Genomic DNA, 21,159 nt, shown 5'->3' on the forward strand with positions numbered 1-21,159 from the left:
TTCATCCAGATGGGCTTGTGGTGGAAACCACTGCTCAGCAGAGCTGGAATTTGTCTGACCTGCCCTTGGAAGCATCTTATCAGCTGTACAGGCCAGTACCTTGGGTGGTGTTCTCCTCCTGGCCTCTCCTATTGCAGCCCAGGATAATTTTGAGAAGACTGGGGGAAAATTTAATGGGATGGGAGACCCAGATTTCCAGCCAGCTCTGGTAACATGGCACTGGGAAATTCCAGTCAAAGGTGAGGTCTGAGACACCTCCATTCACAGGACAGGTGTTGCTTTGCATTTGAGAATTAAGAACAACGTTTTATGGGTTCACAAAAAAAAAGTTAAAATGGAAATGTGGTCTGCTGAGAAATTGATTCTCAGATTGAACTTTTATGGGGCATTTTTATATACCCTTTCAAGTTCGGTGTTTGAGCTTTCCTTTTTGTACTGGAATGCCTTGCAGTCATTCAGATGCATAAAAGACTTTTTAAAAATCACAGGGGTAATGATTTGTTGAATTTGAAATGTATATGCTGGCTAAAGAAGTCGATGGGGTGGTACAAATGACCCCTTAAAAATCTGGATATGGAATGAAAACCATCCTTAAGAATGAATGAAGTAAGAGGTGAAGTACTTAAATTGGAATAAATTATTTGAAGGTGACATCAAAGATGCAGAAGGGGTTTTTCTTCTTTTTTATGTGTGGCATGTTAAGGCAGGATCTGAAGGGTGAAGAATGCTCTGTGATTAGGAACAGAGCTGGGCTTGAAGTACGGGATCAGGCTGTCAGCTGTTCAGATTTTGTAGCAGCCTGAATGCTGTTTTCCTCTAAGGTGTGAACATCTGGTCAAAGACATTACTAGAACTAATTTGGCTTTGCTGAGTGCAGTAGGAAATGAAAGAGGGTGGTAAAATCTGGGCAGCAGTGAGGATGAACCCTTTCCCTGATTAAATTCTTCTCCATGGAAAAACATCTTGCAGTCAATGAGGAACAGAAACCTTGGAGCAGTTGTTCCAGTCCTAAAATGTGCTTGTTTTTACAGTCTATAAAAGAGAGCACCAGCATTTCTCATGACTGTGGTGACACAGAGCAGTTTGCTGGAGTGTTGAAAGTAGGAAGTAAGATTGGAAACAATGTGGTAGCCATGAATTCGACCTAAATATCCTTCCAAATGCAAGGAGGAGACCACATCACTAGATATGAACAGTGCAGTTGCAGACAATTTGGATATGAACATGCAAAATTTATAAGACTTCCCTAGAAAAAAATTGGATTTTGGCAGCATAGGCAGGGACTGGTGAAATAAATAATCTGTCCTGCGTGGCACGTGTGATCCTGCAGCGAGTGTGAAACCCATCAAAAGCGTTGCACAACACTCCAAAGGGAGCAGATGCTTTTTTGCTGGCAGAGGAAAAAGCTTTTTTGCATTGTGGGACTCATCTCAAGGCAAATAACTACCTTGTTAAATCAGAATGTGTGATACAGCTGCTGAAAAATAAACACCAGCAGGAGGGGAGGGAATTTCAGGGTGGTTTAATGGACGACATCAGGGTTAACGGGGGGCAGAATTATAAAAGAACCCAACCCAAATGGAAACTGGGAGCCCAAAGTAGTGGAAGGTGGAGGTGGCTTTTGCCTGGAGACCCTTTTCAGCCCTGGAAACCGAGCTCTGTCCACAAAGATGATGTCTGCGGTTTGGCACTGAAGGGAGGAGCATGGTGAATGGCTTTATTTTGAGGTGTTTCTTCTTTCTACGTGCTTAAAACCAGCCATGAGACACTGACCCTGAAATCACACAGGGAGCACGTGCCAGGTCCTGAAGATTTTGTTCCTCAGTGTGGCCAGTTCCTGGTTCTTTACGCCAGACAGGATTTGGCATCTGCGTGGTGCAGCAGCAGTGGGGTTGTGACCTGTCTCTAATTTGTGGTGACATTTCAGCCCTTCAGCTGAAACCTTCAGCTTAAGATTTCTCCTGTATCTTATTAATAAACACTTTGTTTGACACTGTTAGATCAACAGGACCTTCTGCCCTCGTTCCCCTGGTGGTTTCCTGAGGCAATGAGTGTCTGTATCTTTGTGGTCAGAGGGGATTTGATTTTCCCCTGTGTGTACAAACTGGAGGAGGCAGGAAAGCAAACTTGTATCAATATTTTAATAGCCCACATTTTGAAAAAACAAACTTCTTGGACACCAGATGTAATGGCTTTCCTAAAATGCTGTTTCACTTTGAAATCTGGGTAATACCTTGCTTCCTCTCGAGAGCCTGAGGAAGCCCACATATTGCTTCCAGAAGTCTTCAGGACCCATAGAAATGAAATAGCTTGTAAAAAACTCGGATCTTAACTCCAGTTTATTCATTAATTCAGGCAGCAGTGGTTTCCTGCCATCTTCAGCTTCTAGTAGCCCTCACTGTGGGGACAGTGTGCTGGTCCAGCTTCCCATGCAGCAAAGGACTCACATCTCCAGGGTGGGTCTGCCAGCACCAGCATATTTTTAATTACTATTTTTATTTTATTTAATTGTAATTTCATTTGTATTTTATTTTTAAGGGAGAACAGCAATCTCTTGCCAGGCAGTTGAAAACCTGGTCACATATCAAAACAACACTTCATCCTTTTCTTTTTTTTTTTTTTTTTTTTTTTTTCTGCAAGCTTCCCATGCTCCATATTTAGATAAGGAGACTCAGTTTTGCTTTTCTAACTATGGATGAAATACTTTTGGAGGCTTGTAATGTGCTCAGCCTGGGTTTTTTGTTTTCTTTGACTCGCTGTCAAGCAGTTTCTAGATTGTAGATGATATTCTATATTTTTATATGCTCATGACTGGTGTTTTTATTTTGCCATAACGTATTCTGAAAGCTGAATTAGTCAGAACAGAGATGCAATTGCCAGGACAGTTACATGTTTTGCCAGAGTTACACTAACAGCTGAATTAGTGCTCCATACCAGCATCTGTGCCTTTCCCACCTAAAAATAAGAAGCATGAAGGAGATCTGTCGCTGGTTGACACAAATTAAACTCAGAACTTTTGTCTCCTCTTCATCCGTTTATTGAACTGCAAAGTGCTTCCTGCAAATTCCTGACTTTCCATCCACAAATGAAGGGGATTACAGAGCAGAGGAGGGATTTACTTGCTTTCTGTACCAGCAGAGAGACACATTCACTTATTTCATGGCCGAAAAAGTTCAAACCAAAACACCTGCTTATGGCCTCTGTCTCTTGGTTTCCATTTCTCTGTGGCAGTGGCTGTGCCTGGTTGGTGGTTTTGTGCTTCCTCCTCTCTTAGTTTTGGAGCTGTTCTGTCCAGATTTCACTTATTTTATCTGACTCAAGTTGTGCTGTTAAAGGTCACCAGGTGAACATCTGTGCTGGCCCTGCTGGGGCTGCACCTTGAATCCTGGGGTCTGTTTTGGGCCCTTCTGCAAGAAGGACACGGAGGGGCTGGAGCATGTCCAGGGAAGGGAACGGAGCTGGGGAAGGCTCTGGAGCCCCAGGAGAGGCTGAGGGAGCTGGGAAGGGGCTCAGCCTGGAGAAAAGGGGGCTCAGGGAGGACCTTGTGGCTCTGCACAGCTCCTGACAGGAGGGGACAGCCGGGGGGTCGGGCTGTGCTCCAAGGAACAGGGACAGGAGGAGAGGGAACGGCCCCAGGCTGGGCCAGGGGAGGGGCAGGGTGGGTATTGGGACAAATTTCCTCATAGAAGGGCAGTGTTGGAATCCCCACTCCTGGAGGGATTTAAAAGCCATGTGGATGCAGCACTTGGGGACATGGGTTAGTGGTGGCCTTGGCAGTGCTGGGTTAGTGTTTGGACTCGATAATTTCAGAGGCCCTTTCCACCCTCAATGATTCCATGTTTCTCTGAGTCCTTCTGGCTGATGATGCTGATCTCTACCTCTCCTCTTCTCTCGTGCCACAATAGCTGTGTCCTATTGTTGGATGGAGCCATTTCTTGTGGTGGTGTGCAGCTCTCCATGTCGTGGGAGTGGTGTTTATCCAGGGTTTGAGTCAAACCCATATATAAAAACGTCTGAAGCCCTTTGGGATGTGAAAGGCTTAAAATATTAACCCTAATTAATGGCTCCTTCTCTGGCTGGGTGTAAACAGTGAGTCATGTGCCACTTAGGGGTTTGCATGTTTAGTCCTATTTCTGTGTGCTTGCAGAATGCCTGCCTGCAGATTTGTTTTATTGAGTAAACACGGATCCAGCAGAGCCCCAAGGCTTCATCAAAGGAAAAGTTAGAAAAGACAGGGGTAGAAAAGATATTATATGTTGCCCAAGGCCGTGCAGTGAGTCACTGGGAGAGCTGGGTTTGGGTGTTCCTGGCTCTCTGCTGCTAGTTGTGCTGCAAGGCATGGTCCTTTGCCTGGCACTTTTAATTAACTGCTGTGGCAAATCTTTAGTTAAAGCAGGAGAATCACGAGTTGGAGTGGTGCTTATGTCATCCTGAGGGCCATCAGACATTATGTAAAGATTGAAGAATGCACATTCATGAAGTATAGTTATTAAGGGCCCTGAACTCACACTCAGTTTACCAGGATTCCTTAACTTCCTCGGGATGAGCTTGCCAGTGGCAGGGGTGAGGGCACCGAGGGGGTGTTCTGACACGATCCTGGTTACAACACTGCCAAAGTGCCTGCCTGGCATTGCCAGGGCTCCTCCTGGGCACTGCAGAAGGATGTTTTAGTGCCTGCCTGGCATTGCCAGGGCTCCTCCTGGGCACTGCAGAAGGATGTTTTTCCCACTCCATCCCGGGGTTTTGATAGGTTTTGTACTGGTTTCATTTCAAAACCACGTGTACAATGTAAATGAGTTTGTTTTGGTTTTTTTAATAACAGAAAATTTAATACTGAGTGTGGCAATGTTTTAAGCTGTTTTCAGAGAGAACCCCTCAAATTTAAAGCCAGGACAACACATATATTCATCATATCCAATTCTTCATGGCTTTGTTTTGTAGGGACACTGCTATATTTACATGCAGTGCTGTCAGTGTGTCAGTTCTGCCCCACACCAGGAAATCACAAGGAATAGAGGGCACACTTTCCAAAGCTGTGTTTCATAATATGCGCAGGACAAGGAGGCTTTTGCAATGGATTTTTGTTTCTAGCAAGGGAAAGGTTAGCCAGACTTTCCAGAAGGCATGTTGAATCACAGGGGTGACCTGCAGCCAATCCATACAGCATCAGAGTTTGAACTGAAGCCTGGCTAGTATAGGCACAGCCCTGAAAACTCAGCACAATCAGAATTGTATTAGTCACAGATCGTTCCTGTACTTTCTCTCTGCTGCCAGATGCAACTTTGGCTTTGTGACTGTTGTTACAACTCAGGAACTTTGTATAAATATTTTAACTTTGTGCATGACCAGCCTTTTTTTTTTTTTTTTTTTTTTCTGTTAATGAAACATAAATAGTATTCTGTTTTCTTTTGCTTGTCTCTGTTTAATTTGCTGACAAATGTCCTCTTTCTCTGCAAAGTATCTGTGTTTGGTGCACTGGGATACAAACAAAAGCCATTTTTTGTCTTTTGTGTTTTGTTTTTTTTTTTTAAGAAGGAAAAGCAGTGCCAAAAGAAGATGCTGGTTTTGACCAATGACATCTTGCAAACACGTGCTACGTAAGCTCAATAGCATCTGGTGAGAGGAGGAAGGGCCAGGGTGCTCCCTGTGTCCAAACATTACCCATATGGGGCTGTTTGTGTTGCACACAGCTGATCACAACTGCCTGATTCCCCTGCCCTGGACACATCCCTTGGAGCCAGGGCTGTGCCTGGGATCAGGGACTGCCCTGGGATGCTGCTGCTGTTTCTCTGCAGTGCTGCATAAGAGATGGGGAAACTGGGCAGAGCTGCTGGCTCCTTCCCAGAGCTAAGCCACAGCCATGGCTGGGTTTATCTGTGGCCGTGGCACTGATAAGGGCTGTATTTTATCACTATTATTAATTAGTAGGGCATTGCTGGTTGTGATAACTTTCCTCTGAATTCAAATAGACATGGAAATGCTTTCTCCTTTCTGTGCTGCCTATTCTGTTGCTCTTCCAGCTCACTCTGTTGAACAAGCTGTTGGTTTAATTATTTTCTTGCTGTCTAGAGACTGAAAGATAAGTTTCCATAAAGCATCTTACCCTGTCTGGGAGCTGGCAATGAATTTTATTGAAACAATCTGCTCATCTGAGTAAAACTTCCCTGGTGGGACTGTTACAAAGCTGGATAAAGGGTACACAAGGCCAGTCTTAAACGTTAAAACCACAACTTCTGTATTTGCAGCAGCATATAGTGACAGCTGATGGCATTATTTTTTGCTTTCTACTTTGCAGGCATTGTCTGTCTCCTAGGATATTTGAAATAAACTGTAGGTGAAAAATACAAAGTGATGGGAAATTGGGTTAGTTTATAATACTGAATTTTTGTCCCTATGGATGACTTAGTGAGTCAGGCTTTCAAACTGCTGGTAACAAAACCCCTTAAGAGCCAGCAGTGAGCTTCCAAATTAAACATGCAATATTTTCCCTTTTTGCCAAAACTTGAAGTAGGTCAAGCTTGGAGGAAAGCTAGGTTCAAGTTATCTTTGCCAAGCAAAAGATAAATGCTTCCAGAATTCTGTTTTGATTTTTGGGTTCAGTAACCTAATCCTCTAAATCCTTAAGTCTAAACCTGCATTTATACGTGTCCAGGTTCATTGATGCTAATAGAAAAGTCTAGTGACATGGTTAAATTACCTGGGGAGGGTCAGGATCATTTGGACAACAGATAAAACAAAATTATTTAAAAATGTGTCACATCACTGTAAGTGTAGAGATTGACTTTTAAAAGTGTAAAGAAAGGGAGAAATGGCACTCAATGTGTATTGTACAGGCAGGTGATGAATCAAAAAAAAGTATTTATTTGAAGTATGATCTGTTTCAGAACACCCTTGATTCGTTGGCAAGAGTGTGTGGATTCAACTTTCCCTGCCTTTTTTTATTTTAAATTGCTGTACAATGCAGTGTTTGCTGGATTTTTAGAATGTTTTAGTGGGAGTGTATTCAACTATGTGATATTTAATATGTTTAGAGATAAGATCTTGAAAGGAAAGTATAATGGTATCCTCTACTGTCATAACAGAACAATCACAACAGGTCCTTAAATCCTAACATCTTCAGAAGAAGACATCACTGTATGTAGGAGGCAATATAATTATTTAGAATTTAGAAAAGATACTTCATTTAAAGAAACCAAGATGAATCATTAGCTGGTGTCTTGTGAGAATATAAAATGCTTTTAACTATACACATGCATGCTTAAAACTCTTGGGCTGTTGCTTTCATGATTCTTTAGTGTTCACTCTCAAACAATATCATATGTTTACTTCAGCAGCTGTTGGCTAATTATTTCAAGAAGTGTTGGAAGTGGCTCGTTTCTAGTATCATCAGATGTTTGCTTTGTACAGCAGAGCATAAATATCCCTTTGGTCTTTTAATTGTCCTTGATTTAATGGGTACCTGTTGTAGAAAAGTTCTCCAGTGTAAAGAGCCCACACTGGATGCTTCTGTACCAACCCACACACAAAATACTCAAAGAAAACAGAACAAACAAAATCCCTGAGGGATAAAAGCCTCTCTCTTTTCCTCTACCCTGTGAATAATGTATTCATCCTTCCGTAACATTTGTTCTGCCAGCGGAGCAGTGTCTTTAACATTTGGATTTTCTTTTTTTTTCCTTTTTTTTTTTTTTAGGGTAAATTGCCAGTCCTTCTGCTTGGTCAGTCTGCAGACCTGAGGCCAGGGGAGTTTGTGGTGGCCATTGGAAGTCCCTTTTCCCTGCAGAACACGGTGACCACGGGCATTGTCAGCACCACGCAGCGCGGGGGGAAGGAGCTGGGGCTCCGCAACTCCGACATGGACTACATCCAGACAGATGCCATCATCAACGTACGTCCCCTCCGGGCTGCTGCCTTCAGCCCTTGCGTTTCTCCAGCAGAAATTCCTCCTGTGATGCCGTTCTTAGGAGCAGGGAGCACTTCTCTCCCTGTAATCTGGACATCTGCACCACAGCAGCACTTGGTTGTTAGTTAGAAACCCCCCGAGGAGCCACACCAGGCACAATATCTGCCTTCACTTCAAAACCCTTGCAGATTGCAAGGGAGGAGGCAATATTCTCTGGCAAATAAATATCTTTTCGAAATCCATCTTGTTTTCTGAAAAAGAAGCCAAGCTTCATTTAAGGATTCAAGTTTGTTTCTGCATTAAGGCAAAACAATAGTTTTTGTACTTCAGATCTTGGCCTTGTAAGAAATCTTCACTAACAGCTCCCAGACCTGTCCTAAAATCTTCTCAGATTCTAGTGTGGCACTAAGGAAACAAAAGGAAAAACCTTTGCTTCCTTAACTTACTCTGGCAGTAAGTATTTGCAAAGCTCAGCTAAAATGGGTGATGTTAAAGTGTAGTTTATGGGTTTGGCAGTTTAGGACTGTTCTATTGCATTTATTTAATAGACAATGGAAACAGTACTACAGAAATATTTTGAAAATTTCTTTTATATTTTGCTTCCAACAAATTAAGATGTAAGTACTAAAATGTGTTCTTAACTTATGTTTATTTTCAGTATGGGAACTCTGGAGGACCCCTAGTAAATCTGGTAAGAGTTTCTCTAAGTTTGCTTAGTGTCAAGCTTATTACTTTTTAATTAAAAAAAAAAAAAAAAAAAAGCAACAACAAACCCCACCCAAACCAACAAAAAAGGAAACTCCCCCCACCAGATGTGTGATTTGCAGCTTTCAATATCTGGCTGACTACACAAAATTCATATGCTTCTTACTAATCAGTTGTCTGTGTTTATGTTGGCTAAAGGCTACATTTGGGTTTCAATATTTAGGATGTTTATGGTTTGCATAGTTTCAAACAAGTGTAATGTTTTTTTGCTCAAGCCTTGCAAAAAGGGAAAAACACATTTTAGAGTGAGGTGTTTGCCCTTGCTGTTTACCCTGCAGCTGGCAATTATTTTCTTTTGCACACAGAAACTCAGCTAAATATTTCTAAAATGTATCTACCCTTTCATTTTGAATCACACCAAAAAAATCCACTTATTTTCAGGATATTAGGTTTTATTTGCCAATATTGTAGAATGAACTGAAGCAGGATGCAAAACTGTGTGAAAGCTTTCAGGTCTCCTGAGGGTACATTGGGTTGAGTCCTCAGGAGGCATGGCACAGACTGAAACTCAGAACTACTCAGAGTTTCTGCCTTGGAGGAGATTTGGCAATTTTTTTTTTCCACCCAATTCACAGCACACATTCAGTCACACTTAATCTTCACTTAAAAACACCTGTAGTTAGACAGTTTTTGTCTGGGATGAACCAGAGATTGAAACTGCTGGGGTTTCAAAAGAGATGACATCAGAGATGTTTCATCCAAAGCTCTTGGAGTTATATGGCCAGGAAAACTTTTGATTCTGGCAAACTGTATTTTTCTTTATGTTATTATGTAACAGTGGCTCGGGAGCAGTCGGTGCCATGCTTTATGTGGTGCTTGCTGAAATAAACACAGAATAGCTGCAGAATGTGTTGTTCATCTGCTGCAAGCATGAGAATTGCCCAGTTTTGATCTCTTCTGCAGCAAGATGAATAATCACATTGATTTTCCAAAACTCCTTAGTGTTTTATCAATAGACTCAAAAAAATTACACTTAAAACATAGAAAATAGAAGACCAGCTACAAAATCTGAATTTGTCTTTGTGATTGCTGGGAAGAAATGATCCATTTCTCTTTGAGGTGTTCCGTATTTGCTAATAATGTTTTTTTTTTTTTTTTTTTATTCCTCCAGGATGGTGAAGTCATTGGAATTAACACATTAAAAGTTACAGCAGGCATCTCATTTGCTATCCCATCCGATAAAATAAAGAAGTTCCTAACGGAGTCCCATGACAGACAAGCTAAAGGTACTGTACTTGGGAAGAGGAAAACCAGAAAATAACCTGGTCTAGTGGGTTGCATGGGGTTGGAAATAAGTGACCTTTAAGGTCCCTTCCAACCCAAACCATCCTGTGATTCTGTGAAAACAGTGATAAACCAGAAAGCCAACAGCCCGCAAGGCTCTTTAGGTCAGGGCAACTGATGACGACCCGTTTTCCTTTTTGTAGGAAAAGCTGTAACCAAAAAGAAATACATTGGCATACGAATGATGTCACTAACTCCCAGGTAAGTAACCAAGGTGGCTCCTCACCTTTCCCCAGCGTGGTGGTCTCTGCATGCATTTGGATCCAGCTGGTGACGTGCAGCAGCGCCCGGGAGGTTGGAGCCAGCACCGTGTGTCTCTGTGCGTGCTGGTGACAAACCCAGCCAGTCCTTGCCACCTTCTCCTCTGCGTCTGCCACCTGGTGGAACTCTCCTAGACTCTCCTATGAGCTAGCTCTTAAACAACTCCTGGCTTTTTCTTCTCCTTAATGCTTCAGAAGAGAATAGCTAGTGACTGTGACTCTGTCCTGGGGTTATGTCCATGTTGTTGTACGTTTTCATGGCTTACGTCAGCTACGTGCGCACTTCCATTTCTATAAAGTTGTCTTCATTAAACAATTCACTTAATGTCAAATGAAGCTTTTGTGTGGACTTGCTTATTCATGCTCAGACTATAAGAGACTCATGAGCAGGTAATGCCATGTCCTGTAAAAATAACCAGGAGTTTTCCCTTGTGCAGATGCACAGGTAGAACAAAGCATTGAAACACAGGGGGTTGGGGTTTTTTAGGTGCTCAGGATTGCAGGAGGTGATTCTGCCCCTCTAATCTGCTCTGAGGAGACCTCACCTGGAGTTCTGCATCCAGCTCTGGGGTCCCCAGCACAGGAAGGTCATGGACCTGTTGGAACCAGTCCAGAGGAGGCCCCACAGATGATCAGAGGGGTTGAGCAGCACCTCTCCCATGAGGAAAGGCTGAGAGAATTGGGATTGTTCATCCTGGAGCAGAGAAGCTTTGGGCTTGACCTAATTGTGACCTTCCAGTACCTGAAGGGAGCCTGAAAGAAAGAAGGAGAAGGACTATTTACAAAGGGCCTGGAGTGACAGGATGAGGGGGAATGGCTTCAAACTGTCAGAGTGGGTTTAGATTAGATATTAGGAAAAAAATTCTTCCCTGTGAGGGTGCCCAGGGAAGCTGTGGCTGCCCCTGGATCCCTGGAAGTGCCCAAGGCCAGGTTGGGTTGGGCTTGGAGCACCCTGAGATAGTGGAAGGTGTCCCTGCCATGGCAGGGGTGGGGACTGGATGGGGTTTAAGGTCCCTTCACACCCAAACCATTTTGTGATTCCATGACCTGCTAGTTCTAAAGCTTTGAAATATTTTAATTCTGATTGTCTGTATCTATTGAAATGATTGCCTTTACCAGAAATAGACATTAAGAAGCTGTCTGCATGTAAAATAATGTAATAATTCCTGAAATATTCATCCAAGGGTTAAAATGAATGCTGAAGTGACATAATAATGTGTGTAAAACACCTCAACTCGTGTTAAGTGACTTCAGTAAAATGCTTGGGGGGGTTTTTCATGTCTTGACAAAATATTTTTTTGCTATTTCTTCATTTTTCAGCAAAGCTAGAGAGCTGAAGGATCGCCATAAAGACTTCCCTGATGTTGTCTCTGGGGCCTATGTCATTGAAGTCATTCCAGAAACACCAGCTGAAGCGTAGGTTGAAGTACTTTTTTCTCAAAACCACTGCCACTGACTTAAGGGGGTAACGATGGAAACTGTTCCCTGCTTAACTGGCTTTCTTCATTATGCTAAATTAACAAGGCTACGACCATCTGATTGCTATTAGGTCGTCTGCTGGAAGTGGGTTTGTGGTTTCAGCCTGGTCCCTGATGGGCAATATTGTAACTGTATCAGGGTATTGCAGGGAAGCGCTGTCAGCCTTCCAGGCCCAAAGGGAAAGGATTCAGGAGGTGTGAAAACTCCTTTTTCATGTTTTTTCAGCTTCCAAGGCATCTGTTGTACCAGGGCCAGTGCTGAATAAAGACTTTTGTTCCTGCACACTCTCCATGGCCCTGCTGGTCACTGCAGGAGAGCAACTGAGGAGCTTTTGAGTCCACTTTGGAAGAAATGTCCACCTCAGCGTTGGCCAAACCCACCAGCTCCCCTGGCACACCCTGGGGCTGAAATCCTCTCTTGGCAGCAGACACTCCTCCATGTGAGAGCTTTGTCAGCAGTCACATTACTGGAAGAGCTTTTGGGTTTGGACAACTGATTTTTTTTTGTTCCTATTACTCAATATTTGCTCAGAAACTGGCCCTGCTGGTTGGTACCCTGTCTGGCTGAAGCCTGGCAGCTGGGCTGTGGTCACTGGCACTGGTCTGGCTGGCTTTTGCTGGAGACACTTTTCTCTCAGGGTTTGCTTGATAGGAAACTGCTCAGTAATCCAGGGCAGGAAATGGGAAACCTTATTCATTTTCTGAAACTAGGGATCAGTTAAGAGAGGAGTAAATCTTCGTGGCAACCAAGGCATGTAGGCAGAAAGCTGCTTGAGGCAGGCATACTTTGCCTTTTAGGAAGACTGCAAGGATGGTTGGATGGTGTCTTTGGGCAGTTTGGGTGTAAGATAAACAGTGGTAGCTGTCCAGTGTGCACTCTGAACTGCGGCTGTGTTTGTAGATGATCCTTGCTGGCAGTGCTCGTCAGGCAGAGCACTGGTGGGTGTCTGTAGTGTGAAGGGATGTGTAGGTATGATTTGGCTGCTTCAGTGTGGGGCTGGAATTGCTGCCTGGGTGTTCAGGTTCAGTCTGAAGGTGCAGAACAGTCATTTGAGGAGTGTGGGTGATAGCAGAGAGTGGGAGAGGGACTTTAGAGTGGGAGACAAAATGTGAGGCAATGTAACCTCGGGGAGGTTGATCACCCCTGAAGGGAGATCCAAATCAAGGTGCTCCACCCAAAGGCTGGCCTGGCAGATAAAATGCAGCCCACGTTGGCTCTGTCCCCCCACTCCCAGTCCCCTGGCTCAGAGGTTTCCTTCTTCTGCTGATCTGTCCAGCACGTGTTGTGTAGAAGTGCAGGTGGGGCACTGGAGCAGAGCTGCAGTGACCCGTCCTGGCTGTGAGTCACATGGAGAGGCTGCATGAAAAACCATGCAATGACTTCCTCCAGGAACATGTTTTGAGCCATGCCTTGTGTAGGCAAGCAGATTTGTTGCAAACATTGGCCAAGGGCATCCTGCTTGCAGGAGACACTCGTGTCAGGCGCCTTCTGTGGGTGGAAGAGGCCGAGGAGTGGTCTGTGGTTTTGTGAAGGATTATGCTTGTGAAGGGTTGAATCATGTCTGATCTGTCTTGGTTAATTTTTCCATAACTTGGAGCCAGATCGTTGTGCAAGACTGGGCAAGATGTTGTGGTCTGTGGCATCCCTCACCAGCCATTTCTTGGTGCTGGCAGCAGCTCCAGCCAGCCTGGGGAGAGACACAGCCCTGGTTCTGCCCTGTCTTGCTTTGAGTCAGGAAGGTTCAGATTTTGAGGTCAGAAAAAGGGATTTTTGGCTGCTATAAGCAGCAGAGGAAGGACATATTTGATTTTTGGTGACCAAACTAGACAGCTACGTGTGTTAACTCTGCTCAGGTTTAAAACATGAAGGGTGGGTGAAGTGGCTGCCAGTAAGCTCTGTATGGAGACCAGGGGCTGAAATCCCTCGTTAGCACACAGTGCCACTCAGGTTGCTTCTCTGTGTATTCAGGAACAAAAGCTTGGGAGATCTCCCCTCTAAAATGAATCTGCTTTGTTTCAATTATTATAGAAGACAGATATCAATACCTAGGATCTTTATTGCAGAATTAACTGCTATTTGCAACAGCGAATTCCTTCGAAGGCAGTGAAATATAGGATTCATCAAACTTGTACATCCATCAGAACCTGAGGTTTCTGCACTTTATTGTAATCTTCACTGCTTCATAAATTCTGATTGCTTTTCTCATGGCTGCCATGTCTGCACAGCTGCTGTTGGGTGGGAAATAGAAATATTCCAGCAATTTTTTCCCCCCACCCCTAAAAATAAAACTGCAATCATAATAACACACTGCTGCTTTGTGTTTTCAGTGGTGGCCTGAAGGACAACGATGTGATTATAAGCATCAATGGACAGTCGATAAGCTCAGCCAGTGATGTCAGTGACATTATTAAAAAGGACAGTACGTTGCACATGGTTGTGCGCAGGGGCAACGAAGATGTTATGTTAACAGTAGTTCCCGAAGAAATCGATCCCTAACCAGAAACATGAGCTGGATTTCATGTTTTCTTTTAACAGCAATGGACTGCTTATATTCTCTCTGTGCTGGTACAGGAAAACGTTAGACTTCTGACCAACATTCTGCTTGTTCAGTGGATTAGTATTGGCCAACAGAGTAATTTCTACTAGGTTTAAGGTGCAAAATCAGTGTAATTTCACATACTCCAGATGATAATTTTCCTTCTGTATTATGTATGCAATGTATTCTTTACTGGCTTTTACATCCCCCGCTTAACGAATCGACGTTTGCTTCCCTGTGTTGAGATTTCCTGTCATTTCCTCTAAGACTTAAACAAAACAAAACCCACACACACAATGTGTGTTGTGGCATTCAGGTATTTATAGGTTAGCTGTGTTTTAACTGGAAATGCCATTTTAAAGGACTAGTCAGCCTAAAAGAAAACACAATTGGGAAATAAAGTTTGATTTATAAACACAAAAGGAACCCCAACCCAAATAACCTCCCAAGGATCCCGTGCAGGACTTTAATACTATGATATTTTCCTAGTGTTATTAAAAGAATTCAACAGTACTTCTTGTGAGTGACTCATTTTGCTTCCCCTTGTGGAGTGGTTTTCTTTGCGTGGCACATCTGCCTGGGAGGATGTCCTGGTGGTCTCCTTTTAATCATCAGTTAATCACATGACTTATTTTTCACCGTGTGCCTCGTGTTTGTGCTTTTGTGCATCTGTTCTCCTCAGCAAGGCTGGGTTCAATTTGTCATATTGCCTATGTCTTCCAGATGTTAATGCATTTCCCTTACTGTTTTAATTACAACTCCACCAATGCCTGGAATCTGATTGCCCACTGTAGACATTGTCACATGGTGGATCACAGATCTCATACCATTCTGGTTCAGATATTAGGATGTCTGTAACCATTTAGATCTGGCCTTAAGCTCTTTAAAACTGGCCTGGTTTATCCAAATCTGGAGTGCTGGTGTGTGTGTGGACCTGGTTTTGACTCTGGGATATTGGGCATTCCTCTAACAGGCATTAATCTCTATACATGTTGATTGATGCCCATGAAGCTTGAGGGTGATAAGTGAGCTTGTCTTGCTGTGAAGGACAACAATCAACTACACCTAATTACAAGGTAATTACTCACCGGGTAAACAATAGGCTAAGCAGCCTTTTTCCTCTGCTGTAACGTGTATTTCAGAGAATAAATCCAAGGGCTGTAGACAAGTTTTGGTGACTGTCATTCCTAAACATGCTCTTTTAGAAAAGAATGTTTTAGTAAAACATTCTGCAGCTGGGTAGCTGGCAGTTTATGAGTTTTAAAGAAAGGGCTGTATTCCACCCAAATGCAGCAATAAATCCTCGAGAGCTGGATTCCTGACAGTGCTCCTCCTCCCAGCTCTATTTCAGTTCTGTTTCAGTTTATCCCAATTTGAGGAGCCTCTGTATCCCCAGCTGCCAGTGCCTGCCCTTACTCACCTGGATCACTGTAAATTTACACAGTGTAGCATTAATTAACTGCAGTGTACCTTTCAGTGCAGTATTGACTCCTGACAGGATGGAACACCTCATTGCCAACTTGTGCCACGGCTGTGGAAAATCACACGTGTGAAAATCTGCCAAAAAACTGCAGTGCCAAGCACTGCCAGTCTTTCTAGCTCAAGAAATGCAAAGAATGCTCTTGCAGAAGTGTTTTGTAGCATCTTTGCACTGCAAGTTCATCTTGCTGATGTTGATTATTGTTCCAGCTCGCTGTTGAAGTGGTGATATGTTTTGCAGTCCATTTGTGCCCTGTGTAGCACAGTGTGGTAACGCACAGCTCTCAGCAAAAATGAGTTTAAAAATCACCTGCCTTCTCTAGTACTCCACCTAACCCTACTAGCAAAAGTTAAACTAAAGCCCCAAAGCCAGGAAATTGTGTTTAAAACCAAAGTTATTTTTCATCTGCCTTTTTATTTCAAAGCAAGTGCTTGCACAATTTGCAGAGTTGATTGATTCTCTTTGTTGCTGTTGGTTGTTGTTGTGGTCTCTTAATATGCAAACTCATTAATTTTCTTTGTGTGGGCATTAGGAAAGAAGCAAATGAAATTCTGTAAATGGTTTTCCTGAGTCACTGGGATTAGTGAAATATTTGACCAGCAATCTAGCCCTGAGCTCCATCCAGTGGGATGTGAGATGGTCTCATATTGCAGCCATTCACTTTGAAAGGGGTTTTCTGATTCACCTTTTGTTAATTTGTAATTAATTTCTGTGCAGTGGATATTGGTAACCACATGAATATCGTATGGATGAATATTTAGAATTTGCTTTACTTGTATCCAACCATGCAGCTACCCAGATGGTTTCTTACAATCAAAGTATTCTCCAAATGAGTTTTGAATATTTGAAGTAAGATTAACGATAAGTAGAGATGCAGAAGCAAAGTTTTTCTTTAAATACAATTAATTACCATGTATTTTTGATGTATGGGGTTATAGATGGGAATGGTTTCTATACTTTGTTGCTTCAGCAGACAGTTCTTTCCAAAATGTACTTGAAAATACTTTGTACAGAATAACTTTGGCACAGTTGTTTAAATATCAGTTTCCTGGAAGTTTTATGAAGTGCTGGATGCTATATCAGGGAAATTGGACATTCTGGCTTGATTTTCAGTATTTTGGAGCATCTGAAATGGAAACTGGAGTTGTTTCCATTTCCATGGCTGTGTGTGATGCTGAGTAGATGGCTACGTGTGCTACACTTGGAGGTAGTTTCGAAATGCAAGTTCACTTATTCCATAAGGGAAAGGTCCTGAGCTATAAAAAATGGTCGTGACTAACAATTGTCTGGTTTCTGTGGCTTAGGTGCCAAGAAGTAAAATCCTGTCATTTCATTGCCAGAGGACTTATTTTTTTTTCTTTTCTTTTTCCCCTCCTTACCTAAAACTATTTTGTATTTGTGTTAAGGTAGCTGAGGGTATTTTTAAAACCACATCTTTCCAAACTATGGTGAGAGGGTCGTTAGTAAGGCATGATTAGATTATAGAGAGGTTCTTATTGTATGTCAGAAAAGTACTGCAGAACTAACTGTACTGATTATATATTAAACTGATTAAAACTGCAGCTGCAAATACCCAGCAGGTACATAGAAGTGATGAAGGCAGAAGTCACTAATCCAGAGCAGTGAATGATGAGTGCAGTGAGAATTCAGCTCTGTGTGATGGTAGGTCACTGTGTCAGTCCTTTTCACTAATCCAGAGCAGCGAATGATGAGTGCAGTGAGAATTCAGCTCTGTGTGATGGTAGGTCACTGTGTCAGTCCTTTTCACTAATCCAGAGCAGTGAATGATGAGTGCAGTGAGAATTCAGCTCTGTGTGATGGTAGGTCACTGTGTCAGTCCTTTTCACTAATCCAGAGCAGCGAATGATGAGTGCAGTGAGAATTCAGCTCTGTGTGATGGTAGGTCACTGTGTGAGTCCTTTTCAGGTCCCTTCAACCCCCAAACCCCATCTCTTGTGCAAGATGCTGGCAGGGAAGTCAGAGCTGGACACTCTGGCCCCAGGATTTAAGCCAGTTCAGCCTCTTTGTACCATTCCTCTGTAAATATGCATTAACTTGATCAGTTAAGGATTGTTTATTGCATAAAACTACTGCTAAAACCAGTGCATATGTAAATTGACTAATTGGGCAGAGAAAGTAAAGAAAGAAACATCAATTTCACCTATCTACATCTGCTGGGAAGTTTTCCTCCAATTTTCAGGGTTTTGTTTAGTAGTCATGGCACTGTCCCCATAAAGTTTCTAAAGAAGTGGGTAATAATTAGCAACTGATTAGAAGGAAAATGAGTCAGAGCTAAAGCATACGAGTCAAATTTACTTAATGTGGTAAAGAATTCAATTTAGGAGTTGAAAATACTGCATAACATGCTGGAGAAGAAAATGAAATATTTTTTCTGTTCATTCCTTTTCGGTTCAGTGTTTATGCAGAGACCACAGTGATTTTCAGAAAGTTTGCCATGTGGATATTTGAGGGAGATGGACTGTGCTAACAGCAGTGCAGTGTAATCTTCCTTTCCCCTCTGAAATGGAGCTAATGGTGCAGACCAGCCCTCCACAGAGGAAAATACATTTGTGGGGTGTTATTGATTGAGAAAGCTGTGATTCAGGCTGTGTCCATGCAGCGACTGTCAGATTTGCTGTGTCTGCCTGGACAGCCCTTCCCAAAGTCCCTGAAAGCTGAGAGAGGAACAGCAACCCTTGGGCCTGACCCCACAGCTCCAGTCCTCCAGGGAAAAAATGGTATTTTTCATAGAATCAGAGAATACCTTGGGTTGGAAGAGACCTTAAAGACCATCTAGTCCCATGGGCTGGGACACCTTCCACTCTCCCCGGCTGCTCCAAGCCCCAGTGTCCAACCTGGCCTTGGACACTTCCAGGGATGGGAGAGCCACAGCTTCTGCGAACAGCCTGTTCATAAGAACCTGTGGACAGGAAATCCACGAGAGGGCGAATTGAAGCTAAAAACTCATCCCCAACCTCTGTGGAAGCTGAGTCTGGACGTTGTCACTGTGATCTGGGACACTGCCTGCTGGTGCTGTGTGGGGCTGTGCTGAGGGGGTGACCTCCTGCAGGAGGAGGGGGATGCAGGGGGAAAAGAAGATGTCCATGGAAGTCTGGACTTAGTGTCTGCTCAGAAAGAAGTGCTGAAAGCTGTCCTCATAAAAATTTATTCCAATCTTCCAAGGAGCTGGGCAGTTCTGGCAAGGAAAAAGTAGATTTTGTCTGCATCTCATCTCCAGTAAGTTCATGTGTCTGGCAAGGAAGGCGAGTTGGCTGTCTGATTTGGAAAACTAGAATGTTTCAGCATACTGTGACTGTTTGAAAATTCTTTACACTTGTAAGAAAAAGAAATCAACCCACCAACCTGCAAATCAACCAGAAACAGGCAAATATAACAGAAAAGGAGCTCTAGCTGCCACTCTCTGGTGCAAAATAAACCTGTAATAAAACCCAACTGTAATTAACAGAGGAATAAATGTACATTACCTCACATCTCAATCAGCATTTGACTTGGAGGTTGGGATCCTGATTGGAAACCTTCCTTTTGAAGAGGAGTTGGCAAAAGAATGCTTCATTTCACCAGTGTGGTTAGTGGGAGATCAATATTTTATTCATGTAACAGTGCAGGGTTTAAAACTGTGAAAATGTTTCATTTACATAAGCAGCCATGTAAAGGATGATGATAGACTGAAGCTATGACACGCATCTTGGTTTTGTTTAGCAGTCTAATCATTTTGCTTTTATTTATCCACAGCTAAAGGGTTTTAATGTTTGTTTGTTTAATGAAAAAGCACTTCCACAGAGAAGGTAGGGCTGTGCAAAAGGAAAAGCTCCACTGGGATCAGCTCCAGCCTGTGCAGTGAGTTCCTGCGAGCACTGAGGGACGCTGCAAACCTTTTCAGTCCTGCAAAGGGCTGGCTTTATTGCCTGAAGAACAGACCAGTGGTTTTCTTCCTTTTCAATTAAAAGCCAAAGGTCTCTGCTCAACATTGTCTCTGCCCAGCAGAAAAAGAAACAAGAGCAAATCCCAACCCACAGATGTTCAGAGTGTCATTTGCTTTGGTACCCAAATACTGGATGCTGCAGCTCCACTCTCAGCACAATGTCTCTGAAGACAGAAGACAATTGTCCTCAGGGATTGTTTTATTCTCTTTCAGGTTACATTTTCTATCCTTGTCCTCATTACTGGACACATCTTTTCAGTTGGTCCAGATCCTTTTTTAGGTGCCCAGTCTGGCCACAGGGCATCACTTGCAGCATAGGAGAGAGTAAAGAGACTCAGGAGATGGAGCACTGCATTTATCTGTAACTAGCATGGAGTGATGTTATATAGGATTATATTTATTTTATAGCTCTGGTTTCAGTCTGGGAGGGTTTGAAATTACAGCCTGAAGATTGAATAAGACATCATGTGCTTTCTCATCTTCGTCACTGAAGTGCTTCATACTTGCTTAAACAGAAGTGGTAGAAGCTTTATTCCTAAAATTGAAAGGGTTGATTATTTCATCTTCCCCAATCCAGATGTCATCATAACCAGGTGTTACCACAGGCGAATCTTTACATAAATTTAATATAACTTTCATGTGACTATAACATGCTAGTAACCACCTATGTTAATGTAATTGTAAATCTTGTTATTTAGAATCAACCATTATTCATTACATTCAAATATGATAATTGCCTGTGCAAACCCCTTGATCCAAAATGACATACACAAATTATATTACATTAACAATGTTGTTATTACTAAAACCTGAAACTTGTACTCATTGCAGGACAAAAAAGCTACTGCAACCTACCAAACATTTGCACTTAACAAAATTATTAATATTTTGAACAAAAATGCAGTCTTTCAAATGAGGTTAGCTTCTGTCTTTCGGGATGCCCACAAATAAAATCTGATCTATGGCAATTCATTTCCTTAAGTCTGTTTTCTTTGCCTGCATTTCTCCTGGGCAACAGGGACTCAGAAGGGTTAATAGAGGATTTCTAAGGTGAGCTCATGCCCAAGAGAAGTGTATTTAGGTTCTCCTATGGAAATGGGCACTGCTCAGAAAGCCAACAAGATGGACAGTCAGCACTGAGCTCACAGGAGTGAGACAGCCTTGTGTTTGTTATGACAGGAATTTTTCCTTTTTCTGTTGTTTGAGCCATTCTGTGGGAGATTCTGAATGGGAATGTGGAAAAGGTGCCCTGGTGTTTCAGGTGTCATTGAAAGTGAAGCAGTTCAGCAGGATGCTGAACAGATGGCTGGTGCACTGAGGAAGGTGGCAGGGCTGGCTGTTGATAAGAAACGTGGTTTTCTGAGAGGATTTTGCCTCCAAGTTTTGCCTGGCACTTCATTATTGTGATGAGCTGCCTGTATGTATTTTATAAAGTGGAGGCTGTAATTCTTGCAATCTGGTTGGGATCTGCTTTAGGGCATTTTCTGTTTCTGGATCAGATCCTTGCCA

General features: G+C 42.8%; 1 protein-coding gene across 1 annotated transcript in view; it reads left to right on the top strand.

The window, feature by feature from the left end:
- HTRA1 (HtrA serine peptidase 1) overlaps positions 1–14,740 on the top strand; it is a 31,549-nt gene extending 16,809 nt beyond the window's left edge. The window contains exons 4-9 of the mRNA XM_068198265.1: positions 7,694–7,888; positions 8,562–8,594; positions 9,780–9,894; positions 10,096–10,153; positions 11,533–11,628; positions 14,019–14,740. Of these exons, the coding sequence (XP_068054366.1) occupies positions 7,694–7,888; positions 8,562–8,594; positions 9,780–9,894; positions 10,096–10,153; positions 11,533–11,628; positions 14,019–14,187 (666 nt within the window). The 3' untranslated portion in view covers positions 14,188–14,740. The remainder of the gene's footprint in view (positions 1–7,693; positions 7,889–8,561; positions 8,595–9,779; positions 9,895–10,095; positions 10,154–11,532; positions 11,629–14,018) is intronic.
- The last annotated feature ends 6,419 nt before the right edge of the window (positions 14,741–21,159 follow it).

The sequence above is a fragment of the Anomalospiza imberbis genome, chromosome 8, assembly GCF_031753505.1.
Source record: "Anomalospiza imberbis isolate Cuckoo-Finch-1a 21T00152 chromosome 8, ASM3175350v1, whole genome shotgun sequence".
In the NCBI taxonomy this organism is placed as follows: Eukaryota; Metazoa; Chordata; class Aves; order Passeriformes; family Viduidae; genus Anomalospiza; species Anomalospiza imberbis.